Genomic DNA, 23,664 nt, shown 5'->3' with positions numbered 1-23,664 from the left:
TGGTGCCTGAACCCCCTGGTGCTTGAACCCCCTGGTACCTGAACCCCCTGGTGCCTGAACCCCCTGGTACCTGAACCCCTGGTGCCTGAACCCCCTGGTACTTGGACCCCCTGGTGCTTGAACCCCCTGGTGCTTGAACCCTCTGGTGCCTGAACCCCTGGTGCTTGAACCCTCTGGTGCCTGAACCCCCTGGTGCTTGAACCCTCTGGTGCCTGAACCCCCTGGTGCTTGAACCCCCTGGTGCTTGAACCCCCTGGTGCTTGAACCCTCTGGTGCCTGAACCCTCTGGTGCTTGAACCCTCTGGTGCCTGAACCCCCTGGTGCTTGAACCCCCTGGTGCCTGAACCCTCTGGTGCTTGAATCCTCTGGTGCTTGAACCCCCTGGTACCTGAACCCCCTGGTGCCTGAACCCCCTGGTACTTGAACCCCCTGGTGCCTGAACCCCCTGGTGCTTGAACCCCCTGGTGCTTGAACCCTCTGGTGCCTGAACCCCCTGGTGCTTGAACCCCCTGGTGCTTGAACCCTCTGGTGCCTGAACCCCCTGGTGCTTGAACCCCCTGGTACCTGAACCCCCTGGTGCCTGAACCCCCTGGTACCTGAACCCCCTGGTGCCTGAACCCCCTGGTACTTGAACCCCCTGGTGCTTGAACCCCCTGGTGCTTGAACCCTCTGGTGCCTGAACCCCTGGTGCCTGAACCCTCTGGTGCCTGAACCCCCTGGTGCCTGAACCCTCTGGTGCCTGAACCCCCTGGTGCTTGAACCCCCTGGTGCTTGAACCCCCTGGTGCTTGAACCCTCTGGTGCCTGAACCCCTGGTGCTTGAACCCTCTGGTGCCTGAACCCCCTGGTGCTTGAACCCTCTGGTGCCTGAACCCCCTGGTGCTTGAACCCCCTGGTGCCTGAACCCTCTGGTGCCTGAACCCCCTGGTGCTTGAACCCCCTGGTGCTTGAACCCTCTGGTGCCTGAACCCCCTGGTGCCTGAACCCCCTGGTGCTCTTTTGTGTAAATGACCTCCCAGGCGAGGTACACAGCAAGCGACAATGATAGCGAGAGAAGAGGACTGCAGGATGCTACAAGAAGATGATGACAGTGCGAGAAGATGGCTGCCGCAGAGGAGCCTAGCCCAGCTACACCAACCCCCCCCACTACAACCTGGTTCCTGTCACAGCGTAAGCTCATTATCAAACACCCTCCACCACACCCACTAACACTTACTGGTTTTTGTCGAGGAGGATATATTTAATTGTGTCTCCGTAGCCCTTGAAGGCGTCCTCCTGAACCGTGGCGATCTTGTTGGAGTCGAGGTCGAGCTGTCGGAGGTTGTGGAGAGGCCGGAGGGCGTGGGACGGGATGTGGTCGAGGCGGTTGTGACCCAGCTCCAGCCACTCCAGGTTACCTGCAGTGAGAAACGTGCGGTGCTGCGCCTTCAGGAGAAACATGTCCAGTTGCAGCGACGTGGTATCGTGTTTCAGACAGTTTACGAGGGATATTCCTCTGGTTATTGTGTTTCAGGCTGTCATGTGTCTGGATGTCATGTGTCTGGGTGTCATGTATCTGGGTGTCATGTGTCTGGGTGTCATGTGTCTGGATGTCATGTGTCTGGGTGTCATGTGTCTGGGTGTCATGTGTCTGGATGTCATGTGTCTGGATGTCATGTGTCTGGGTGTCATGTGTCTGGGTGTCATGTGTCTGGGTATCATGTGTCTGGGTGTCATGTGTCTGGGTGTCATGTGTCTGGCTGTCATGTGTCTGGATGTCATGTGTCTGGATGTCATGTGTCTGGGTGTCATGTGTCTGGGTGTCATGTGTCTGGATGTCATGTGTCTGGGTGTCATGTGTCTGGATGTCATGTGTCTGGGTGTCATGTGTCTGGGTGTCATGTGTCTGGATGTCATGTGTCTGGATGTCATGTGTCTGGGTGTCATGTGTCTGGATGTCATGTGTCTGGATGTCATGTGTCTGGATGTCATGTGTCTGGGTGTCATGTGTCTGGATGTCATGTGTCTGGATGTCATGTGTCTGGATGTCATGTGTCTGGCTGTCATGTGTCTGGATGTCATGTGTCTGGATGTCATGTGTCTGGATGTCATGTGTCTGGATGTCATGTGTCTGGATGTCATGTGTCTGGCTGTCATGTGTCTGGGTGTCATGTGTCTGGGTGTCATGTGTCTGGATGTCATGTGTCTGGCTGTCATGTGTCTGGATGTCATGTGTCTGGATGTCATCCCAGTAAACACAAAACGTTTGTGCACGTTTTCAAATGGTGCCACAAAGGTAACTTTGTAACTTTTGACATAAATACGTATTTGTGACGTCCTTAAAACCATTAGAGATAAATAAAAACATATTCTTGAGACACAGTTTTTTTAAGATTTATGTAAAAATTTAAAAATAATATTGAATGCTATGGAATTATAATGTTTTTATGCTTTATATTTAAGAATAAACAATTTTCAGTCAACATTTTGTTTTTTTTTTGTTTAATTTATGTAAACTTATTCAATTTACGTTCTTATAACATAAATATAACATTTATATGACGTCAATATAACGTTATTTACACATCATTACGTTATTATGATGTTATATTAACGTATAATTCCTATATGAAAACCAGAATATTATATTGAACTTTATGTTTTAAACCTTGTGAAGTTATCATAAAACTTGGAATAAGACGGTAAGCATGTTTTACTTATGAAAATATAAAAACAAATCAACAAAAACATTTTAACATAAAAAACATAAATTAACTGCATGCATGGGAGTTAATTGGAACTCTGTAATATTGCATACATGAACCTTGAGGTACAAACACAGAGTATTTACTCATGCAGTTCTTTCCTAAATCTAATTTTTTCACATTTTTACACTTTGTTTCGAGTTCTGTCTTGTGTTGTTACTTTTAATACCCTATTAATGTCCCCTTTGTTACGTCCATTCATCCTATTGTACACCTCTACCATATGTCACTCTTAATTCTTTGCCTTTCTAGAGAATGTAATTTAAACTTTGACAATCTTTTTTTCAAATGACAGGTTTCTAATTTAGCATTTTCGCCCACTAATGATGAAGTATGGAGTCAAAATTTTAACTGCTAAATGTCCACTAATGACGATGTATGGCATCAAAATTTAAAATATTTGCTAAAATTCAGGTTTTTATCCAATTTTTTTGGGAGACTGATTTTAAACTGCGTGCCAACGTCTTCCCGCTTTGAACTATTGAAGAACAAAGGTTACCATTTATATATGGATAACTATTATAAGTCAGTTTGAATGAGAGAATTGCTGCTTGAAGATAGGCTATACACCTCTGGTACTATCAGATTGCATTGTGGTGGACCTAAAACCCTTCAGACCCAAGCAAAGGGTAAAATGCCAGTAGATACAATTGCGAACACATTGATACCAACATGAAAGACCTATGACGAGAACTGAGGTAACCAAAGTGATAAGAGTGTACACATTATATTGCTTTTGAGCACTCCTGGGTAACTTTCTCTCACTTTCTCTGTTTTGTGTGGGTGTTACGCCATGCTTTTGGAGTTTATATGCATTTAAACCTGTAGAGATATCTATTTCGAACACATTGACACCAAATTGAAAAACCTAGGATGAGAAATGAGGTGACAAAGTTGTAAAGAGTATTCACTTTCAGTATTACCATGCTCTCTAATGGAAGGCCAGGCACTGCATGGCACTCTCTTCGTGGTAACGTGATAACACTGATGAGTACCTTTTAACTACTTCCTTTGTAACTAGGCCAATCCTAAATTTCTTTTCATATTCATGCTTTTCGTTGATTGATTTGAATATGCCACTTGTGAGCCACGAATTGTTTATTTTTTGTCAGTGACTTGTTTGGTAAGGAGGGGACAGTGAGTGTTGTAGAGGCTTAGAGTTTTGGAGAGAAAGAGGTTAGTTGATGAGTTTATATCGTGTGTATTATTGAATTCAGATTCCCAGTTAATATTGTGAAGTGCATTTGAGAGATTGCCTAAAGCTGATTCACTGTGTAGCCTGAATGAGAGTTTCTTGCTTTCTGGCGGTGTTGTGTCCATGTTTGCTACGAGGAAGGTAGGATAGTAGTCAATTGTTTTGTCATAGATTATACTAGATGTAAGTGGAGCTGTTATATTAGTCCATAAGTGATCCAAGATAGTAGCAGATGTTTGAGTGACTCGGGTGGGCTTGGTGATTGTGGGGATTAGCATACAGGAGTACATGCTGCTAGAAAATAGTCAACTAGAGGATTATTTTGTAAACCCAGGTCAATATCGAAATCACCTCCTAGAATTATGTGATTTTTGTTGAGATTGTTATTTATGATAAGATCCCTTACGTTATCTGAGAATGAAGCTGTTGGTATTGGGAAATCTGTAGATGGCACCGATAGTCAAGGAGGATTTAAGGGATTTACTGGAGAACTTGGTAAAGGTATATTCACAATAGTCGTTTCTATCACTAATGACACTATTGCAGATGAAGGTATCTTTGTAATATATTGCTGTGCCACCTCCGTTTTTATTAGGCCTGCAGTTGTGATTGGCTTTATAATCAGCTAAGTTGTAGCATACAACATAGCATATATATTTATATGTAGTATATATATATATATATATATATATATATATATATATATATATATATATATATATATATATATATATATATATATATATATATATATATATATATATGCGGAAAATCCACAGAGAAATATGAAAGGAGGTGAACGTTTCGGCTTTGTTAAAGCCTTTGTCAACACCAGACTGACAAAGTCTTGGTCAGTCTGGTGTTGACAAAGGCTTTAACAAAGCCGAAACGTTCACCTCCTTCCATATTTCTCTGTGGATTTTCCGCATAAAATGATCAGTGTTTTGTGATCGTCAATTGCATATATATATATATATATATATATATATATATATATATATATATATATATATATATATATATATATATATATATATATATATATATAATCAAAATTCTTCAGTGTACTACATTTTTGTTGTTGATTTTAACCAGTGTATGTGGGCCTGATTGTGCAACCACGGTTCGAAGAATAATGAAGAAGATAGGAACAAACGGCCTGTGGTCACTGTACATTCTGAAAGGACAAAAGAAGAAATTGGCATTTCTACAAAAACAAGAACTATATAATGTCAGTTTAAGTAACCAAAAAAAATTAACCAAACAATTAAAAAAAATAATATTTAAAAATCACTTAAAAATTAAAATTTGAAGTTAAAAATTTTTTAACAAAAAAAAAAAACTAAATATTTTTTCATATTTGGAACCTTTCCTACAATATTTTCCCAAGTATAAATGATTATATTTCCATCACTTGCTCTTCAGATTGCTTCATTTAACCACCGTGCTGCGCCGATGTTTATTGTGAAATTCCCCGGGTGCGCATGAAATAAAGTGTTCCTAAGAAATTCTTTTTTCTTCGTAAAATGATAAATTCTCTTCCCTGAACATGTCTATGGAAAAATAAATACCAAATTCCACTTTGGCTATGAGGACGTGGACAAGGTGGCTGTGACGTCATCAGGAGCTGGTCGCCTGTGCATGAATCGGCCAGACACGGTATCAAGAAGAATTATGGGCCAATAGGCCCTTTGCAGTTACTTCCATTCTTCCCTCTCGTTTATCCAATATATATATATATATATATATATATATATATATATATATATATATATATATATATATATATATATATATATATATATATATAAAGTTTGTGTGTAATTTATATAAACAAATAATTACATATTAATTTATATGTTAATATCTTTTCAGGGAAAACTTGCAATTGACGAAACTACTCTTCAAATTCAAGATGGGCATGATGAGGCAGAGGATGTCTACTAAGAAAATAAATTATCAATGTTTCTTTATCCTCACACTCTTTTGTAATATGGTCTTCTCTGGTCTCCTCTTTATTTTCTCTCCTCTCACACAAATGTCCTTTTTCTCATTCTTCTGTTACGTTTCTCTCCTATTTGTGGGAACCGACCTGTGAGATTTATATTTATTTAATTTATATGAATTTATATTTACGTTAATTTATATACTTCGATAGCAATTTGTATAATGATAAGTGGACTGTATTTCTGCAATAATCTCTTAATCTCACAAATCGATCCTCTACACATTAGGGGGGGTTTATTAATTGAATATATATGCAGCCAATCAAACTACAGAATTAACTACATACATTGAAGAGGTTCCTTATCTTATAGTACAGCAGGTTAGTCCACCAGGTATAACTAGGGTGTAGACACCAAATTATCCTCTTTGAGGGAGCTTCCATATCACCCAGTAACTGGTGCACAAATCTTGCTTCCTCGTCTTGACCTGTCAAAAGTGCGCTAGCTGTGAAGCCAGAATCCTATATATGACAAGCTATATCAGAGAAAACACTATACAGTACATGGAACAATAAAGACCTGGCTTAATTACCTTTAGTATGAGGCGATTTCGCGTTCTAACCGGCTAACCCTACCCAATGACATTAATGGCCACTAATGATAGATAATGGGTTTCGGAAAGAACACTTAACTTGAATTTGTAGACAGCGTGTTGAAAATGGTACACCTTTGGTTTCCATAACACTACGTCCAAGTAAAATTAACAGGAGCCGAATTTGCTCCCGTGTGAGCCTCTGGTCTAGTATCAACAATGGCTGCCCTCCTTCCTCACTCTGACGCCTGGCTTACATTGTCCACATGTCAGAAAGTGATAGAAGGGTCACATTTACTCTACTTTAATATTGATAATTAAGTTAATTTATATAAGATGTTTTTATGATGGTAAAGTCCAAAGACTAATGTATTTAAGAATAATTCCCACCATAATAGGTGGTGAATTATAATAGTATGTGGTGATGATATCCCGTTTTCTTTAGATGGTAATTCCACTACAAGTTACGTTTTCTATGGGTAACTTGTTTATACAATACAGCTATTATCTGTCTGTATGATATTATTATTAAATGGTGTCGGATTTTCCGACACTATTTTTCTTGTCTCTTTTTATATCCCTCCTTTCCTCCTCTCTTCTAACACCTCTTCTTTACTGTCTCTTCTAGCTTCTCTCTTCCTTTACTTTTTACATTTGTGGTATTCAGTTACTTCATTTTTATCTTGTATCTTTTTTTTCTCTTGTTTTTCTCTTCCCCTTCTGTTCAATCTTCTCTCATTTCTCTCTGCCCTCTCTGTTGTTTCTGTTCTGTCTTCTCTCCCCTGCCTTGAATTTGTTCTGTCTCCTCTCTCTTTTTGTTATGTGTGTGTGTCTGTCTGTCTCTCTCTGTCTGTGTGTCTGGCTCTTTATCTGTCTGTTTGTCTGTTTATCTCTCTCTGTCTCTCTTTCTGTCTCTTTCTCTCTCTCTCTCTGTCTCTGTCTCTCTCTCTCTGTCCCTTTCTGTCTCTCTTTCTGTCTCTCTTTGTCTCTCTCTCTCTCTCTCTCTCTCTCTCTCTCTCTCTCTCTCTCTCTCTCTCTCTCTCTCTATCTCTCTCTCTTCCTCTCTCTCTCTCTGTCTCTCTCTCTCTCTCTCTCTCTCTCTCTCTCTCTCTCTCTCTCTCTCTCTCTCTCTCTCTCTCTCTCTCTCTCTCTCTCTGTCTCTCTCTCTCTCTCTCTGTCCCTTTCTGTCTCTCTTTCTGTCTCTCTTTGTCTCTCTCTCTCTCTCTCTCTCTCTCTCTCTCTCTCTCTCTTTCTTTCTTTCTAATATTTCATTTGATTTAAATTTAACTTGGAGATTTTTACTTAATCTAAGTTATATCTCATGGTGTTAAGATCAATATTATACTTGACTGTGTTTTCATTCACTTGCAGGTTTTTATTTATAGTTAAATTAGTCCTATACTTTAAGATTTTACTTTACAGTTTTCATAAATGATTTATTGACTTTTATTTTTAGTCATAGAAAAACTTGTGTTATGTATACTTGGGAAATTTTACTTATTTTTTTTAAGTAACAATAACTGCTTGTAATCTCAGACTGATCTCAGCATGACATGAATCACAGCCTGCTTGATCAGGAATTCTTTGAAAGAGCTTAATTGTCAAGTTCTCTCTTGAATAATAATAATAATAATAATAATAATATATATATATATATATATGTGCAATATATATATATATATATATATATATATATATATATATATATATATATATATATATATATATATATATATATATATATATATATATTATTAAATATGACCGAAAAAGTAAGATTAATAATTCTAACACGAATTTTCTCGATCTTTCTTAAGTTTCTTTTCACTGTTGATGGTAATTCAAAGATCAATTCTCCAAAATTCATTTTTATTTCTAGTCTGACGAGACACTTGAGCGCGTTTCGTAAAACTTATTACATTTTCAAAGACTTTAGTTTACACAAACACACACAACTTTAACTGAATAGAGCTTAAACATCTTTCGAGTTTTTATACCTACATTTGGGTGAAGTGACATGTTACAATAGTTTTGGATGAGGTGAAAATAAACTTTTAACACAAGACAGAACACGAAACAATGAAATACAAACAGGTATTAAAAGTAGGTAACTGCAGAAGGCCTATTTTTATTGGCCCATATTTCTTGATGCTTCTATATTGGAGCGAAGTCTTGAAGTGGGTAGAATACAGTTGTGCAATATTTGGCTGTTGATTGCTGGTGTTGACTTCTTGATGTGTTGTGCCTCGCAGACGTCGAGCCGCCTGCTATCGCTGTATCTATCGATGATTTCTGTGTTGTTTGCTAAGGTTTCTCTGGTGATGGTTTGGTTGTGGGAAGAGGCTATATGTTCCTTAATGGAGCCCTGTTGTTTATGCATCGTTAAACGCCTGGAAAGAGATGTTGTCTTGCCTATATACTGAGTTTTTTGAGGCTTACAATCCCCAAGAGGGCATTTGAAGGCATAGACGACGTTGGTCTCTTTTAAAACGTTCTGCTTTGTGTCTGGAGAGTTTCTCATGAGTAGGCTGGCCGTTTTTTTGGTTTTATAGTAAATTGTCAGTTGTATCTTCTGATTTTTGTCTGTAGGGATAACGTTTCTACTGACAATATCTTTCAGGACCCTTTCCTCCGTTTTATGGGCTGTGGAAAAGAAGTTCCTGTAAAATAGTCTAATAGGGGGTATAGGTGTTGTGTTAGTTGTCTCTTCAGAGGTTGCATGGCGTTTCACTTTCCTTCTTATGATGTCTTCCACGAAACCATTGGAGAAGCCGTTGTTGACTAGGACCTGCCTTACCCTACAGAGTTCTTCGTCGACTTGCTTCCATTCTGAGCTGTGGCTGAGGGCACGGTCGACATAAGCGTTAACAACACTCCTCTTGTACCTGTCCGGGCAGTCACTATTGGCATTCAGGCACATTCCTATGTTTGTTTCCTTAGTGTAGACTGCAGTGTGGAAACCTCCGCTCCTTTCCATGACTGTTACATCTAGAAAGGGCAGCTTCCCATCCTTCTCCATCTCGTAAGTGAAACGCAACACAGAATTCTGCTCAAATGCCTCCTTCAGCTCCTGCAGATGTCTGACATCAGGTACCTGTGTAAAAATGTCGTCAACATACCTGCAGTATATGGCCGGTTTCAAGTTCATGTCGACTAAGACTTTTTGCTCGATGGTACCCATGTAGAAGTTTGCAAACAGGACACCTAGGGGAGAACCCATGGCGACCCCATCTACTTGCTTATACATGTGTCCATCCGGGCTCAAGAAGGGTGCCTCTTTAGTACAAGCTTGGAGTAGTTTCCTTAGACTGTTATAGGCAAGACAACATCTCTTTCCAGGCGTTTAACGATGCATAAACAACAGGGCTCCATTAAGGAACATATAGCCTCTTCCCACAACCAAACCATCACCAGAGAAATCTTAGCAAACAACACAGAAATCATCGATAGATACAGCGATAGCAGGCGGCTCGACGTCTGCAAGGCACTACACATCAAGAAGTCAACACCAGCAATCAACAGCCAATTAATGCACAACTATATTCTACCCACTTCAAGACTCCGCTCCAATATAGAAGCATCAAGAAATATGGGCCAATAAAAATAGGCCTTCTGCAGTTACCTACTTTTAATACCCGTTTGTATTTCATTGTTTCGTGTTCTGTCTTGTGTTAAAAGTTTATTTTCACCTCATCCAAAACTATTGTAACATGTCACTTCACCCAAATGTAGGTATAAAAACTCGAAAGATGTTTAAGCTCTATTCAGTTAAAGTTGTGTGTGTTTGTGTAAACTAAAGTCTTTGAAAATGTAATAAGTTTTACGAAACGCGCTCAAGTGTCGCTGTCAGACTAGAAATAAAAATGAATTTTGGAGAATTGATCTTTGAATTACCATCAACAGTGAAAAGAAACGTAAGAAAGATCGAGAAAATTCGTGTTAGAATTATTAATCTTACTTTTTCGGTCATATTTAATAATATATGTCTACAGGAAAGACTGCTACCAAAATATACTAATATATATATATATATATATATATATATATATATATATATATATATATATATATATATATATATATATGATTTTTACTTCGGTAGATAGAGATAATTGGTGCTACGTACATTTGTGTTCACATTGCACATATAGACTTCTATATTCTATTATAGATATACATTCTACATAGTTTGAGCTATTACACATATTTTGAATTACTGAATCTTAATTAAATATAATATTTTAATTCTCTTTTTGTACCCTATTTATTTGTAATTGACATATAGGATGTCTGTCCCTTTCTATTTCAGATATGAATTAAAAAAATTTAGAATGTACCCTAATTTATATGCCAATAAATTGGCAACAATAGGGCATTAAAAACGTTAGCTCGAAACGTTCTAATGTAGGTAATTAAAAGATTATAAAAAGGTTTTTTAAAAGTTTCCAATTCACGTTCTAAGATCGTTTTTACAAATTCTCAAAATACGTTTTTTAAAAGTAATTACAAACGTGCTGAAAACAATGAAATGTCGTTTTTAGAACGATTTAAAAACGTGAAAATGTTTGCTGGGATGTGTTTGACTGTCATGTATGGAAGTGATTGTGGAGGCCAAACCAAAAGCATCTTCAAGGGAAAATGCATTAGAAATATGCTTTATCAGGCGCTGGACAGGAGGGACCGACACATCCTATCGATGAGCACGTGCTCCCGCACACACGCACAAGGGTTCACATACCACCCATCACATGCACACCCACATGGGAACACATACACCTCCCCTACACACCCACACTGGAGCACATACACCACCCCACACGCACACGAACGCACATACACCCCCCTACCCCCCCCCCACACACACGGGAGCACATACGCCACCCCACACATGGGACCACAGTAGTGAAACCAACTCACTTCTGTTGTCTTGAAGGCTTCCAGTGTCTGAGGCGCGGGAAACATCGATGACGTCATGAAGGTAAACAAACCAACTCCGAGGAGTGTATTTACTGTCAGCTGAGAGCATTATTTCTCCTCTCCCATTCCCATTCTCTATCCTCCTCCCCTTTCTCACTCTCCAGTCACACTTCCCCCCTCTCAGTCCAACCACTTGGGCTGGATGGTAGAGCGACAGTCTCGCTTCATGCAGGTCGACGTTCAATCCCCGACCGTCCAAGTGGTTGGGGGCCATTCCTTCCCCCCGTGAAATCCCAAATCCTTATCCTGACCCCTTCCAAGTGCTATATAATCATATAGTTGTTGTTCTTTTAGATTCAGCTACTCGGAACAACTAATTCCAAGTAGCATGAGCTAATGTGAGGGAAGGAATGGCGCCCAACCACATGGTGGACGGTTGGGGATTGAAACGTCGACCTGCATAAAGCTCGCGAGACAGTCGCTCTACCGTCCAGCCCAAGTAGTTGTATGGAGAAGGGGGAAGTGTCACTGGAGAGTGATAAAGCAGAGGTGGGATTTGACGCAAGGTGGCAATGTGGCTTTGATGCAAAGTGGCCACGTGGCTTTGATGCAAGGTGGCCATGTGGCTTTGACGCAAGGTGGCCATGTGGCTTTGACGCAAGGTGGTCACGTGGCTTTGACGCAAGGTGGCTATATATCTTTGACGCAAGGTGGCCACGTGGCTTTGATGCAAGGTGGTCACGTGGCTTTGACGCAAGGTAGCCACGTGGCTTTGATGCAAGGTGGTCACGTGGCTTTGACGCAAGGTGGCTATATATCTTTGACGCAAGGTGGCCACGTGGCTTTGACGCAAGGTGGCCACATGCCTTTGACGCAAGGTGGCCACGTGGCTTTAACGCAAGGTGGCCATATAGCTTTGACGCAAGGTGGCCATGTGTCTTTGATGCAAGGTGGCAATAGTGCCTTTGACGCAAGGTGCCAGTGTGCCTTTGACGCAAGGTGGCAATGTGCCTTTGACGCAAGGTGCCAGTGTGCCTTTGACGCAAGGTGCCAGTGTGCCTTTGACGCAAGGTGGCCACGTGCCTTTGACGCAAGGTGGCCACGCACCTTTGACGCAAGGTGGCCACGTGCCTTTGACGTAAGGTGGCCACACACCTTTGACGCAAGGTGGCCACGTGCCTTTGATGCAAGGTGGCCACGTGCCTTTGACACAAGGTGGCCACGTGCCTTTGACGCAAGGTGGCCACGTGCCTTTGACACAAGGTGGCCACGTGCCTTTGACACAAGGTGGCCACGTGCATTTGACGCAAGGTGGCCACGTGCCTTTGACACAAGGTGGCCACGTGCCTTTGACGCAAGGTGGCCACGTGCTTTTGACGCAAGGTGGCCACGTGCCTTTGATGCAAGGTGGCCACGTGCCTTTGACACAAGGTGGCCACGTGCCTTTGATGCAAGGTGGCCACGTGCCTTTGATGCAAGGTGGCCACGTGCCTTTGACGCAAGGTGGCCACGTGCCTTTGACACAAGGTGGCCACGTGCCTTTGACGCAAGGTGGCCACGTGCCTTTGACACAAGGTGGCCACGTGCCTTTGACACAAGGTGGCCACGTGCTTTTGACGCAAGGTGGCCACGTTCCTTTGACGCAAGGTGGCAATGTGCCTTTGACGCAAGGTGGCCAGGTGGCTTTGATGCAAGGTGGCCAAGAAGCCAGATGCTAGGTAGCCATTGAACCAGACGTAAGATGGCCAGGAAGCCGGACATAAGGTGGCCAGGAAGCCAGAGTTAAGGCGGCCAGGAAGCCAGACATAAGGAGGCCAGGAAGCCAGACATAGGGTGGCCAGGAAGCCAGAGTTAAGGCGGCCAGGAAGCCAGAGTTAAGGCGGCCAGGAAGCCAGATATAAGGTGGCCAGGAAGCCAGACATAGGGTGGCCAGGAAGCCAGAGTTAAGGTGGCCAGGAAGCCAGACATAAGGTGGCCAGGAAGCCAGACATAAGGTGGCCAGGAAGCCAGACATAGGGTGGCCAGGAAGCCAGAGTTAAGGCGGCCAGGAAGCCAGACATAAGGTGGCCAGGAAGCCAGAGTTAAGGCGGCCAGGAAGCCAGACATAAGGTGACCAGGAAGCCAGACATAAGGTGGCAAGGAAGCCAGAGTTAAGGTGGCCAGGAAGCCAGAGTTAAGGCGGCCAGGAAGCCAGACATAAGGTGGCCAGGAAGCCAGACATAGGGTGGCCAGGAAGCCAGACATAAGGTGGCCAGGAAGCCAGAGTTAAGGTGGCCAGGAAGCCAGAGTTAAGGCGGCCAGGAAGCCAGACATAAGGTGGCCAGGAAGCCAGACATAGGGTGGCCAGGAAGCCAGAGTTAAGGCGGCCAGGAAGCCCGAGTTAAGGCGGCCAGGAAGCCAGACATAAGGTGGCCAGGAAGCCAGACATAGGGTGGCCAGGAAGCCAGAGTTAAGGTGGCCAGGAAGCCAGACATAAGGTGGCCAGGAAGCCAGACATAAGGTGGCCAGGAAGCCAGACATAGGGTGGCCAGGAAGCCAAAGTTAAGGCGGCCAGGAAGCCAGACATAAGGTGGCCAGGAAGCCAGAGTTAAGGCGGCCAGGAAGCCAGACATAAGGTGGCCAGGAAGCCAGACATAAGGTGGCCAGGAAGCCAGAGTTAAGGTGGCCAGGAAGCCAGAGTTAAGGCGGCCAGGAAGCCAGACATAAGGTGGCCAGGAAGCCAGAGTTAAGGCGGCCAGGAAGCCAGACATAAGGTGGCCAGGAAGCCAGAGTTAAGGCGGCCAGGAAGCCAGAGTTAAGGCGGCCAGGAAGCCAGACATAAGGTGGCCAGGAAGCCAGACATAGGGCGGCCAGGAAGCCAGAGTTAAGGCGGCCAGGAAGCCAGACATAAGGTGGCCAGGAAGCCAGAGTTAAGGCGGCCAGGAAGCCAGACATAAGGTGGCCAGGAAGCCAGACATAAGGTGGCCAGGAAGCCAGACATAAGGTGGTCAGGAAGCCAGAGTTAAGGTGGCCAGGAAGTCAGAGTTAAGGCGGCCAGGAAGCCAGAGTTAAGGCGGCCAGGAAGCCAGACATAAGGTGGTCAGGAAGCCAGAGTTAAGGCGGCCAGGAAGCCAGACATAAGGTGGCCAGGAAGCCAGACATAGGGTGGCCAGGAAGCCAGAGTTAAGGCGGCCAGGAAGCCAGACATAAGGTGGCCAAGAAGCCAGACATAAGGTGGCCAGGAAGCCAGAGTTAAGGCGGCCAGGAAGCCAGAGTTAAGGCGGCCAGGAAGCCAGACATAAGGTGGCCAGGAAGCCAGAGTTAAGGTGGCCAGGAAGCCAGACATAAGGTGGCCAGGAAGCCAGAGTTAAGGTGGCCAGGAAGCCAGAGTTAAGGCGGCCAGGAAGCCAGACATAGGGTGGCCAGGAAGCCAGAGTTAAGGTGGCCAGGAAGCGAGACATAAGGTGGCCAAGAAGCCAGACATAAGGTGGCCAGGAAGCCAGACATAAGGCGGCCAGGAAGCCAGAGTTAAGGTGGCCAGGAAGCCAGACATAAGGTGGCCAGGAAGCCAGAGTTAAGGCGGCCAGGAAGCCAGACATAAGGTGGCCAGGAAGCCAGAGTTAAGGTGGCCAGGAAGCCAGAGTTAAGGCGGCCAGGAAGCCAGACATAAGGTGGCCAGGAAGCCAGACATAAGGTGGCCAGGAAGCCAGACATAAGGTGGCCAGGAAGCCAGACATAAGGTGGCCAGGAAGCCAGACATAAGGTGGCCAGGAAGCCAGAGTTAAGGTGGCCAGGAAGCCAGAGTTAAGGCGGCCAGGAAGCCAGAGTTAAGGCGGTCAGGAAGCCAGACATAAGGTGGTCAGGAAGCCAGAGTTAAGGCGGCCAGGAAGCCAGAGTTAAGGCGGCCAGGAAGCCAGACATAAGGTGGTCAGGAAGCCAGAGGTAAGGCGGCCAGGAAGCCAGACATAAGGTGGCCAGGAAGCCAGACATAAGGTGGCCAGGAAGCCAGACATAGGGTGGCCAGGAAGCCAGAGTTAAGGCGGCCAGGAAGCCAGACATAAGGTGGCCAGGAAGCCAAACATAAGGTGGCCAGGAAGCCAGACATAAGGTGGCCAGGAAGCCAGACAAAAGGTGGCCAGGAAGCCAGATATAAGGTGGCCAGTAAGGTGGCCAGGAAGCCAGAGTTAAGGTGGCCAGGAAGCCAGACATAAGGCGGCCAGGAAGCCAGAGTTAAGGTGGCCAGGAAGCCAGAGTTAAGGTGGCCAGGAAGCCAGACATAAGGCGGCCAGGAAGCCAGACATAAGGTGGCCAGGAAGACAGAGTTAAGGCGGCCAGGAAGCCAGACATAAGGTGGCCAGGAAGCCATACATAGGGTGGCCAGGAAGCCAGACATAGGGTGGCCAGGAAGCCAGACATAAGGTGGCCAGGAAGCCAGACATAAGGTGGCCAGGAAGCCAGACATAAGGTGGCCAGGAAGCCAGAGTTAAGGCGGCCAGGAAGCCAGACATAGGGTGGCCAGGAAGCCAGAGTTAAGGTGGCCAGGAAGCCAGACATAAGGTGGCCAGGAAGCCAGAGTTAAGGCGGCCAGGAAGCCAGACATAAGGTGGCCAGGAAGCCAGACATAGGGTGGCCAGGAAGCCAGACATAGGGTGGCCAGGAAGCCAGACATAAGGTGGCCAGGAAGCCAGAGTTAAGGCGGCCAGGAAGCCAGACATAAGGTGGCCAGGAAGCCAGAGTTAAGGCGGCCAGGAAGCCAGACATAAGGTGGCCAGGAAGCCAGACATAGGGTGGCCAGGAAGCCAGACATAGGGTGGCCAGGAAGCCAGACATAAGGTGGCCAGGAAGCCAGAGTTAAGGCGGCCAGGAAGCCAGACATAAGGTGGCCAGGAAGCCAGAGTTAAGGTGGCCAGGAAGCCAGAGTTAAGGTGGCCAGGAAGCCAGACATAGGGTGGCCAGGAAGCCAGACATAAGGTGGCCAGGAAGCCAGACATAAGGTGGCCAGGAAGCCAGACATAGGGTGGCCAGGAAGCCAGACATAGGGTGGCCAGGAAGCCAGACATAAGGTGGCCAGGAAGCCAGACATAAGGTGGCCAGGAAGCCAGACATAAGGTGGCCAGGAAGCCAGAGTTAAGGCGGCCAGGAAGCCAGACATAAGGTGGCCAGGAAGCCAGACATAGGGTGGCCAGGAAGCCAGACATAGGGTGGCCAGGAAGCCAGACATAAGGTGGCCAGGAAGCCAGAGTTAAGGCGGCCAGGAAGCCAGACATAAGGTGGCCAGGAAGCCAGAGTTAAGGCGGCCAGGAAGCCAGACATAAGGTGGCCAGGAAGCCAGAGTTAAGGCGGCCAGGAAGCCAGACATAAGGTGGCCAGGAAGCCAGAGTTAAGGCGGCCAGGAAGCCAGACATAAGGTGGCCAGGAAGCCAGAGTTAAGGCGGCCAGGAAGCCGGATACTTACTCTCGAGGCCAGCGAAGGCGCGGTCGCTGATGTTGACAATGTGGTTGTGCTCGATGTTGAGGGAGTTGAGGACGGTGAGGTCGCTGAAGACGTTCTCCTGGATGGTGGTGATCAGGTTGTGCTCCAGCTTCAACATGTCCAGCTTGTGCAGACCTGCAACACATGCAACAGGCTACGTCACTCCCGTCCCTCCGCACCCACAAAGGGACCCACATCACAATTGTCCCTCACTCTGGCAGATTTAAACTGACGTAACATGATATTCACTAATCCAGTGCACAATAAATTAACAAATACATTATTCACTAATCCAGTGCACAACACTCACGGGGAAATTCAAATTGAAGACGAAAATGAAAAAAATTCTTAACACAAACCTAAAGTTATGCAGCGCTTTGTTTTTAAGTCATTGCAACTTATCTGATATTGGAGCCACAGACTGTGACCAACGTCAACAGACGTATTACAGCAGCGCCACACAAAGAACTATGTACAGACGTAATAGCATATGCAATACACCAGTCTTATCCCTTAGGCTGCGACAAACGTCAAATAACGTGTTAGTATTATTATGGGTCAAATAATGACTAATGTCACGAAATGGCAATTGAATTTTGATTACAAATTGACCAAACTAGCAAAGAGCCGAGATATATAAGATAATATATCCTCAACTAGCAAAGAGCCGAGATATATAAGATAATATATCCTCAACTAGCAAAGAGCCGAGATATATAAGATAATATATCCTCAACTAGTAAAGAGCCGAGATATATAAGATAATATATCCTCAACTAGTAAAGAGCCGAGATATATAAGATAATATATCCTCAACTAGCAAAGAGCCGAGATATATAAGATAATATATCCTCAACTAGTAAAGAGCCGAGATATATAAGATAATATATCCTCAACTAGCAAAGAGCCGAGATATATAAGATAATATATCCTCAACTAGCAAAGAGCCGAGATATATAAGATAATATATCCTCAACTAGTAAAGAGCCGAGATATATAAGATAATATATCCTCAACTAGCAAAGAGCCGAGATATATAAGATAATATATCCTCAACTAGTAAAGAGCCGAGATATATAAGATAATATATCCTCAACTAGTAAAGAGCCGAGATATATAAGATAATATATCCTCAACTAGCAAAGAGCCGAGATATATAAGATAATATATCCTCAAAGATGAAACAATCTTATTATTCAAGAATTAGAAGAATTTTGTCCCTTGTGGCCTCATCACAGTCAAGGAAATAGGCTATAAATTTTGTTTAGGTAACTCACGTGACATTTGTTCTATATCATCATAAAATAAATTGGAAATATTAAATATAAACATAAATAATGATTCAAAGTATTGTGGTAGATGATGACATGGTGTACAAGTACTGTGGTAGAGGCTGTGGTGGTGTACAAGTACTGTGGTAGATGATGTGGTGGTGTACAAGTACTGTGGTAGATGATGACATGGTGTACAAGTACTGTGGTAGATGATGACATGGTGTACAAGTACTGTGGTAGATGATGACATGGTGTACAAGTACTGTGGTAGATGATGACATGGTGTACAAGTACTGTGGTAGATGATGACATGGTGTACAAGTACTGTGGTAGAGACTGTGGTGGTGTACAAGTACTGTGGTAGAGACTGTGGTGGTGTACAAGTACTGTGGTAGAGGCTGTGGTGGTGTACAAGTACAGTGGTAGAGGCTGTGGTGGTGTACAAGTACTGTGGTAGATGATGTGGTGGTGTACAAGTACTGTGGTAGATGATGACATGGTGTACAAGTACTGTGGTAGATGATGACATGGTGTACAAGTACTGTGGTAGAGACTGTGGTGGTGTACAAGTACTGTGGTAGAGGCTGTGGTGGTGTACAAGTACTGTGGTAGAGGCTGTGGTGGTGTACAAGTACTGTGGTAGAGACTGTGGTGGTGTACAAGTACTGTGGTAGATGATGTAGTGGTGCACAAGTACTGTGGTAGAGGCTGTGGTGGTGTACAAGTACTGTGGTAGAGGCTGTGGTGGAGCCCGAGTGACCCACCCTGGAAGGCGCCGTCTGGGATGTGACTGATGCGGTTCTCGTGTAGGTCGAGCACCTCGAGGTTGACCAGCGGGTGGAAGGTGTCGGTGGGGATGTATTCCAACATGTTCTTGCCCAGGTTGAGTCGCAGCAGCTTCCTGCGGGAGGACCACAAGCCACAGTCACCCCGAACACCAGCACCAGAGACACACAGGAGATCCAGCAGGAAGAGGGACGGGCGGGGGAAAGAGAGAAGAAAGGAGCAGTAGCAACAGCATGAACAGGAAGAAAAGGAGAGAACAGAAGGGGAAACAGGATCCTCCTCTTAGGTCCTTTGGTGGAGGGAGATGTATGGGAGGCTGCAGCGGTTATTATACTCTCTCTCTCTCTCTCTCTCTCTCTCTCTCTCTCTCTCTCTCTCTCTCTCTCTCTCTCTCTCTCTCTCTCTATCCTACTTTATTATTCATCCCTATTAATCCCTTTAGATATTCTTTCATTTCTCCTGTCCGGGAATGGAACCCAGGACTAATCCGTATGTGCTAATTGCTCCCCATACCAAAAATACTTTTCTACGAGTGTTTCAACATGACTTGATTCGCATCTTTTCTTCCCTGAACGAGGACCCATATATATACCTGCCGATGCCCTTGAAGGCGTTATCGTCAATGTGTTGAATTTTGTTCTCGTAGAGGGAGAGTCGCTCGAGGACGTTGAGGCCGAAGAAAGCGCTCTCGTTCAGCCTCTTGATCTGGTTGTAGTTGAGGTTGAGAAATGTGAGCATCTTCAGCGAGGCCAGAGCCGCGGTGGGGACCTGCGGAGAGACAGCAATGTTGAGGAACAGCAGTAATTCCAGAGAGTTGAAGGCACTCGTTGGTGCCTGTGATGAGGGGCAAGGGGAGAGTTGGGAGGGTGAGGAATACTTAATCCTTCAGCGAGGGCAAAAGCCGCCGATGAATATTATAGTAAGATACTATAGAAGCTTTACCCTCGATGTACCATTCTCAGAAAATACGAATCAAATTTACCATCATAGGAGATTTCAGTAATTGAAAAATAGATTCGGAGTCAAAAAATTTCATCTGGAGAGCAAGCCAGGTAGACAGCACAGAAACACACTTCCTAACGCAACATGTCCACCAGGAAATGCGAGCAAATGTAGGGACATTACCAATCAAACTTAGCCATTCTTCACCCAATATATGGCAGACATTAAGAAAATAAGACCACCCAATATCACTAGGCGCTAATGACTACGGTGAACTGGACTTCTATTACATGCTTCAAATTAAAATCCCAGCAAGATGGCAGCGATAAAAGCTCAGAAGACCAGCACACAAGAAAGGAGGAGAATGACAAAACCAGAAAAACATTTAATAGGAGTGTACAGGAACATGTCTATGGATGACTTAAGAATGGTCCAGTGACGGACCATATATATCAAGTGAATCATTTGAGAATGGTCCAGGACGGACCGAAACGTCGTCGTCCCTTCACATTCTAGTGTGTGGTCTGGTCAACATACTTTAGCCACGTTATTGTGAATCATCGCCTGCATATGTCTATGGAAGATATAATAGACTACGTAGCCCACAAAATGCCAGAAATTAAAGCTAGACTCATAATAGCATGAAGGGACAAAGCAGCATAAGACAATGTGTGTGACAAAGCCTTGGTGCAAGACACACACAGGACCTTGGAAGAGGTACAGACCAAGCAGATAACCTCAGCACTGTAACAACTACAGCAGAGAAAGAAACGCAAAGGTGACTATGAGAGAAACATAGAAGAAATACAATGATGATCAAGCATCCACTGGCTATTGAATAATCAAAACAGTCCCATCAGGAGATAAACGTCAGAGTCCCACAATTTCACAGTCCTCACAATTTCACAGTCCCATCAGGAGATAAACGGCTGTAAACCATCAAGTAGTTAACATAGATCAGAAAAGACGGAACCAATGGGAAAATAAGTGACACTAAACAAAGCTTCCAGGAAGCGCTCAAGCTGAAACTTGAGCATTTATTGGAGGTAGAGGGCAGAACATCCCTTGAGTGAGACTCTAAGCTGCATACATGTTATAGCAGATGAGGTAAGGAAATAGCTTGAAGATCTAGACGTTCTAAACACCGTTGGACCAAATTCTTCCAGTGGGTGATAAGAGATTGTAACTATATGTCTGACCAAATCACTTTCAGTAATCTCACTGCTTCATTGGTGAGGGGAGAACTACCAAACAGCTGGAAGACTGCGCGTCATACCTATATTTAAAAACTGAGATATGTAAGAAGCACTAAACTTCCGCACCGTATTGTTAACATATACACTGTAGGGACTAGCGAAATTAACCAGAAGAGGAAAAATTGCAAAAACGTTTAGAGCAAAACTTCAACAGAGATTCGCAGAAGGGAAATCATGCGTGACCAATACGCAAGTCTATGACAAGATACCTGAGAGCACGGAGGAAGCCGCTACTGGCACTCTTCCACGCAAGAAGCCACTTGCCACTGGTAGGGCCACTGGTACTCCCTTATCCAGTGGATAAGGGAGTACCTAAGCAATAGGAAGCAGAGAGTTACAGTGAGGGATGAAACCTCAGATCGGCGGGAAGTCACAAGTGGAGTCCCACAGGGTTCTGTACTCGGACCTATCCTGTTTCTGATATACGTAAATGATCTCCCAGAGGGTATAGACTCATTCCTCTCAATGGTAAATGATGATGCCAAAATTATGAGAAGCATTAAGACAGAGGACAAAATGAGGCTTCAAGAAGACCAAGGACAAGCTGAAGGAATGGTCCAACAAATGGTTGTTAAAGTTTACTTGGGTTATTTGCTTGGGTTGTTACCCAAGCAAATGTAATATAATGGAGATAGGTGTAGGGAGCAGGAGGCCAGATACAAGGTATCACTTGGGAGATTAAATTCTTGTAGAATCACAGAGAGAGAAAGACCTGTTGGTTGATATCACGCCAGAACTGTCCCTCGAAGCCCATATCAAGAGGATAACATCAGCGGCATATGCCAGGTTGGGCAAGATAAGAACGGCTTTAGAAACTTGTGTAATCATTCAGAACCTTGTATACCATGTATGTCAGACCAATCCTGGTAGTATGCAGCCCCAGCATGGAGTCCATTTCTCGCCAATCATAAAACTAAATAGGAGAAAACTATTTAAAACTAGTACCCGAACTGAGAGGTATGAGCTACGAGGAGAGACTACGGGAATTAAACCTCACGTCGCTGGAAGACAGGAGAGTTCGGGGGACATGATCACCACATACAAGATTCTCAGAGGAATTGAGAGGGTAGATAAAGACAGGCTATTTAACACAAGGAGCACACACACTAGGGGACACAGGCGGAAATTGAGTGCCCAAATGAGCCATAAAGACATTAGAAAGAATTTTTTAGTGTAGGAGTAGTTAATAAATGGAATGCATCAGGCAGTGATGTGGTGGAAGCTGACTCCATACACAGTTTCAAGTGTAGTTATGATACAGTCAAATCGGCTCAGGAACCTGTACACCAGTTGATTGACGGTTGCGAGGCGAAACCAAAGAGCCGAAGTCCCCAAAGCACAACTAGGTGAGTATAGGTAGGAAATACAAATAGTAAAAGCGCGCACACACACACACACACACACACACACACACACACACACACACACACACACACACACACACACACACACACACACACACACACACACACACACAATACACATAGCGATATTAATGTGTAAAAAACAATAAAATTTGGGAAAAAGAGATACACAAAAAGAAACTTAAATTTTTTTAAGACAGACAAATGACTTCATCAAGAGAAAGAGAAGGAAAAAAAAAGGAGCCTCGCTAGGTGTAATTAGAAGCTTTTTTTTACCAGGACACTTACTCGTTCACGGAACAATTACATCAACAAGAACAATGACAAAAACTTTAACATGTTACTTATATATTTGTTCTGCGTCTCGGAGCTTGTCGAAATGTCCGTTGTCTTTGAGCGATAACATTGGTTATTGACGTTAGAATTTGATGCCGCTAGTAGTGTCCACTCCCTGTGTCCACTCCCAGTGTCCACTCCCTGTGTCCACTCCCAGTGTCCACTCACTGTGTCCACTCCCTGTGTCCACTCCCAGTGTCCACTCCCAGTGTCCACTCCCTGTGTCCACTCCCAGTGTCCACTCCCTGTGTCCACTCCCTGTGTCCACTCCCAGTGTCCACTCAATGTGTCCACTCCCTGTGTCCACTCCCTGTGTCCACTCCCTGTGTCCACTCCCAGTGTCCACTCAATGTGTCCACTCCCAGTGTCCACTCCCTGTGTCCACTCCCAGTATCCACTCCCTGTGTCCACTCCCAGTGTCCACTCCCAGTGTCCACTCCCAGTGTCCACTCCCTGTGTCCACTCCCTGTGTCCACTCCCTGTGTCCACTCCCAGTGTCCACTCCCTGTGTCCACTCCCTGTGTCCACTCCCAGTGTCCACTCCCAGTGTCCACTCCCTGTGTCTACTCCCTGTGTCCACTCCCAGTGTCCACTCCCTGTGTCCACTCCCTGTGTCCACTCCCTGTGTCCACTCCCATTGTCCACTCCCTGTGTCCACTCCCTGTGTCTACTCCCAGTGTCCACTCCCAGTGTCCACTCCCTGTGTCCACTCCCTGTGTCCACTCCCTGTGTCCACTCCCAGTGTCCACTCCCAGTGTCCACTCCCTGTGTCCACTCCCTGTGTCCACTCCCCGTGTCCACTCCCTGTGTCCACTCCCAGTGTCCACTCCCAGTGTCCACTCCCCGTGTCCACTCCCTGTG

At 44.7% G+C, this 23,664-nt stretch overlaps 1 protein-coding gene across 5 annotated transcripts in view; it reads right to left on the bottom strand.

Annotated features, from left to right (window-relative positions):
• Positions 1-23,664, bottom strand: part of LOC123775176 (chondroadherin) — a 277,038-nt gene that overhangs the window by 72,238 nt on the left and 181,136 nt on the right. For all 5 annotated transcript variants that reach the window (XM_069319124.1, XM_069319127.1, XM_069319125.1 and 2 more), the window contains exons 4-7: positions 19,498-19,673; positions 18,884-19,020; positions 16,828-16,980; positions 1,216-1,396 (exon numbers count right to left, since the gene is read on the bottom strand). In XM_069319124.1, coding sequence (XP_069175225.1) covers positions 1,216-1,396; positions 16,828-16,980; positions 18,884-19,020; positions 19,498-19,673 — 647 coding nt within the window. The remainder of the gene's footprint in view (positions 1-1,215; positions 1,397-16,827; positions 16,981-18,883; positions 19,021-19,497; positions 19,674-23,664) is intronic.

Source organism: Procambarus clarkii, chromosome 92, assembly GCF_040958095.1.
Source record: "Procambarus clarkii isolate CNS0578487 chromosome 92, FALCON_Pclarkii_2.0, whole genome shotgun sequence".
In the NCBI taxonomy this organism is placed as follows: Eukaryota; Metazoa; Arthropoda; class Malacostraca; order Decapoda; family Cambaridae; genus Procambarus; species Procambarus clarkii.
Note: the sequence above shows the minus strand (reverse complement) of the source record. Positions and strands in the feature narration are given on the sequence as shown.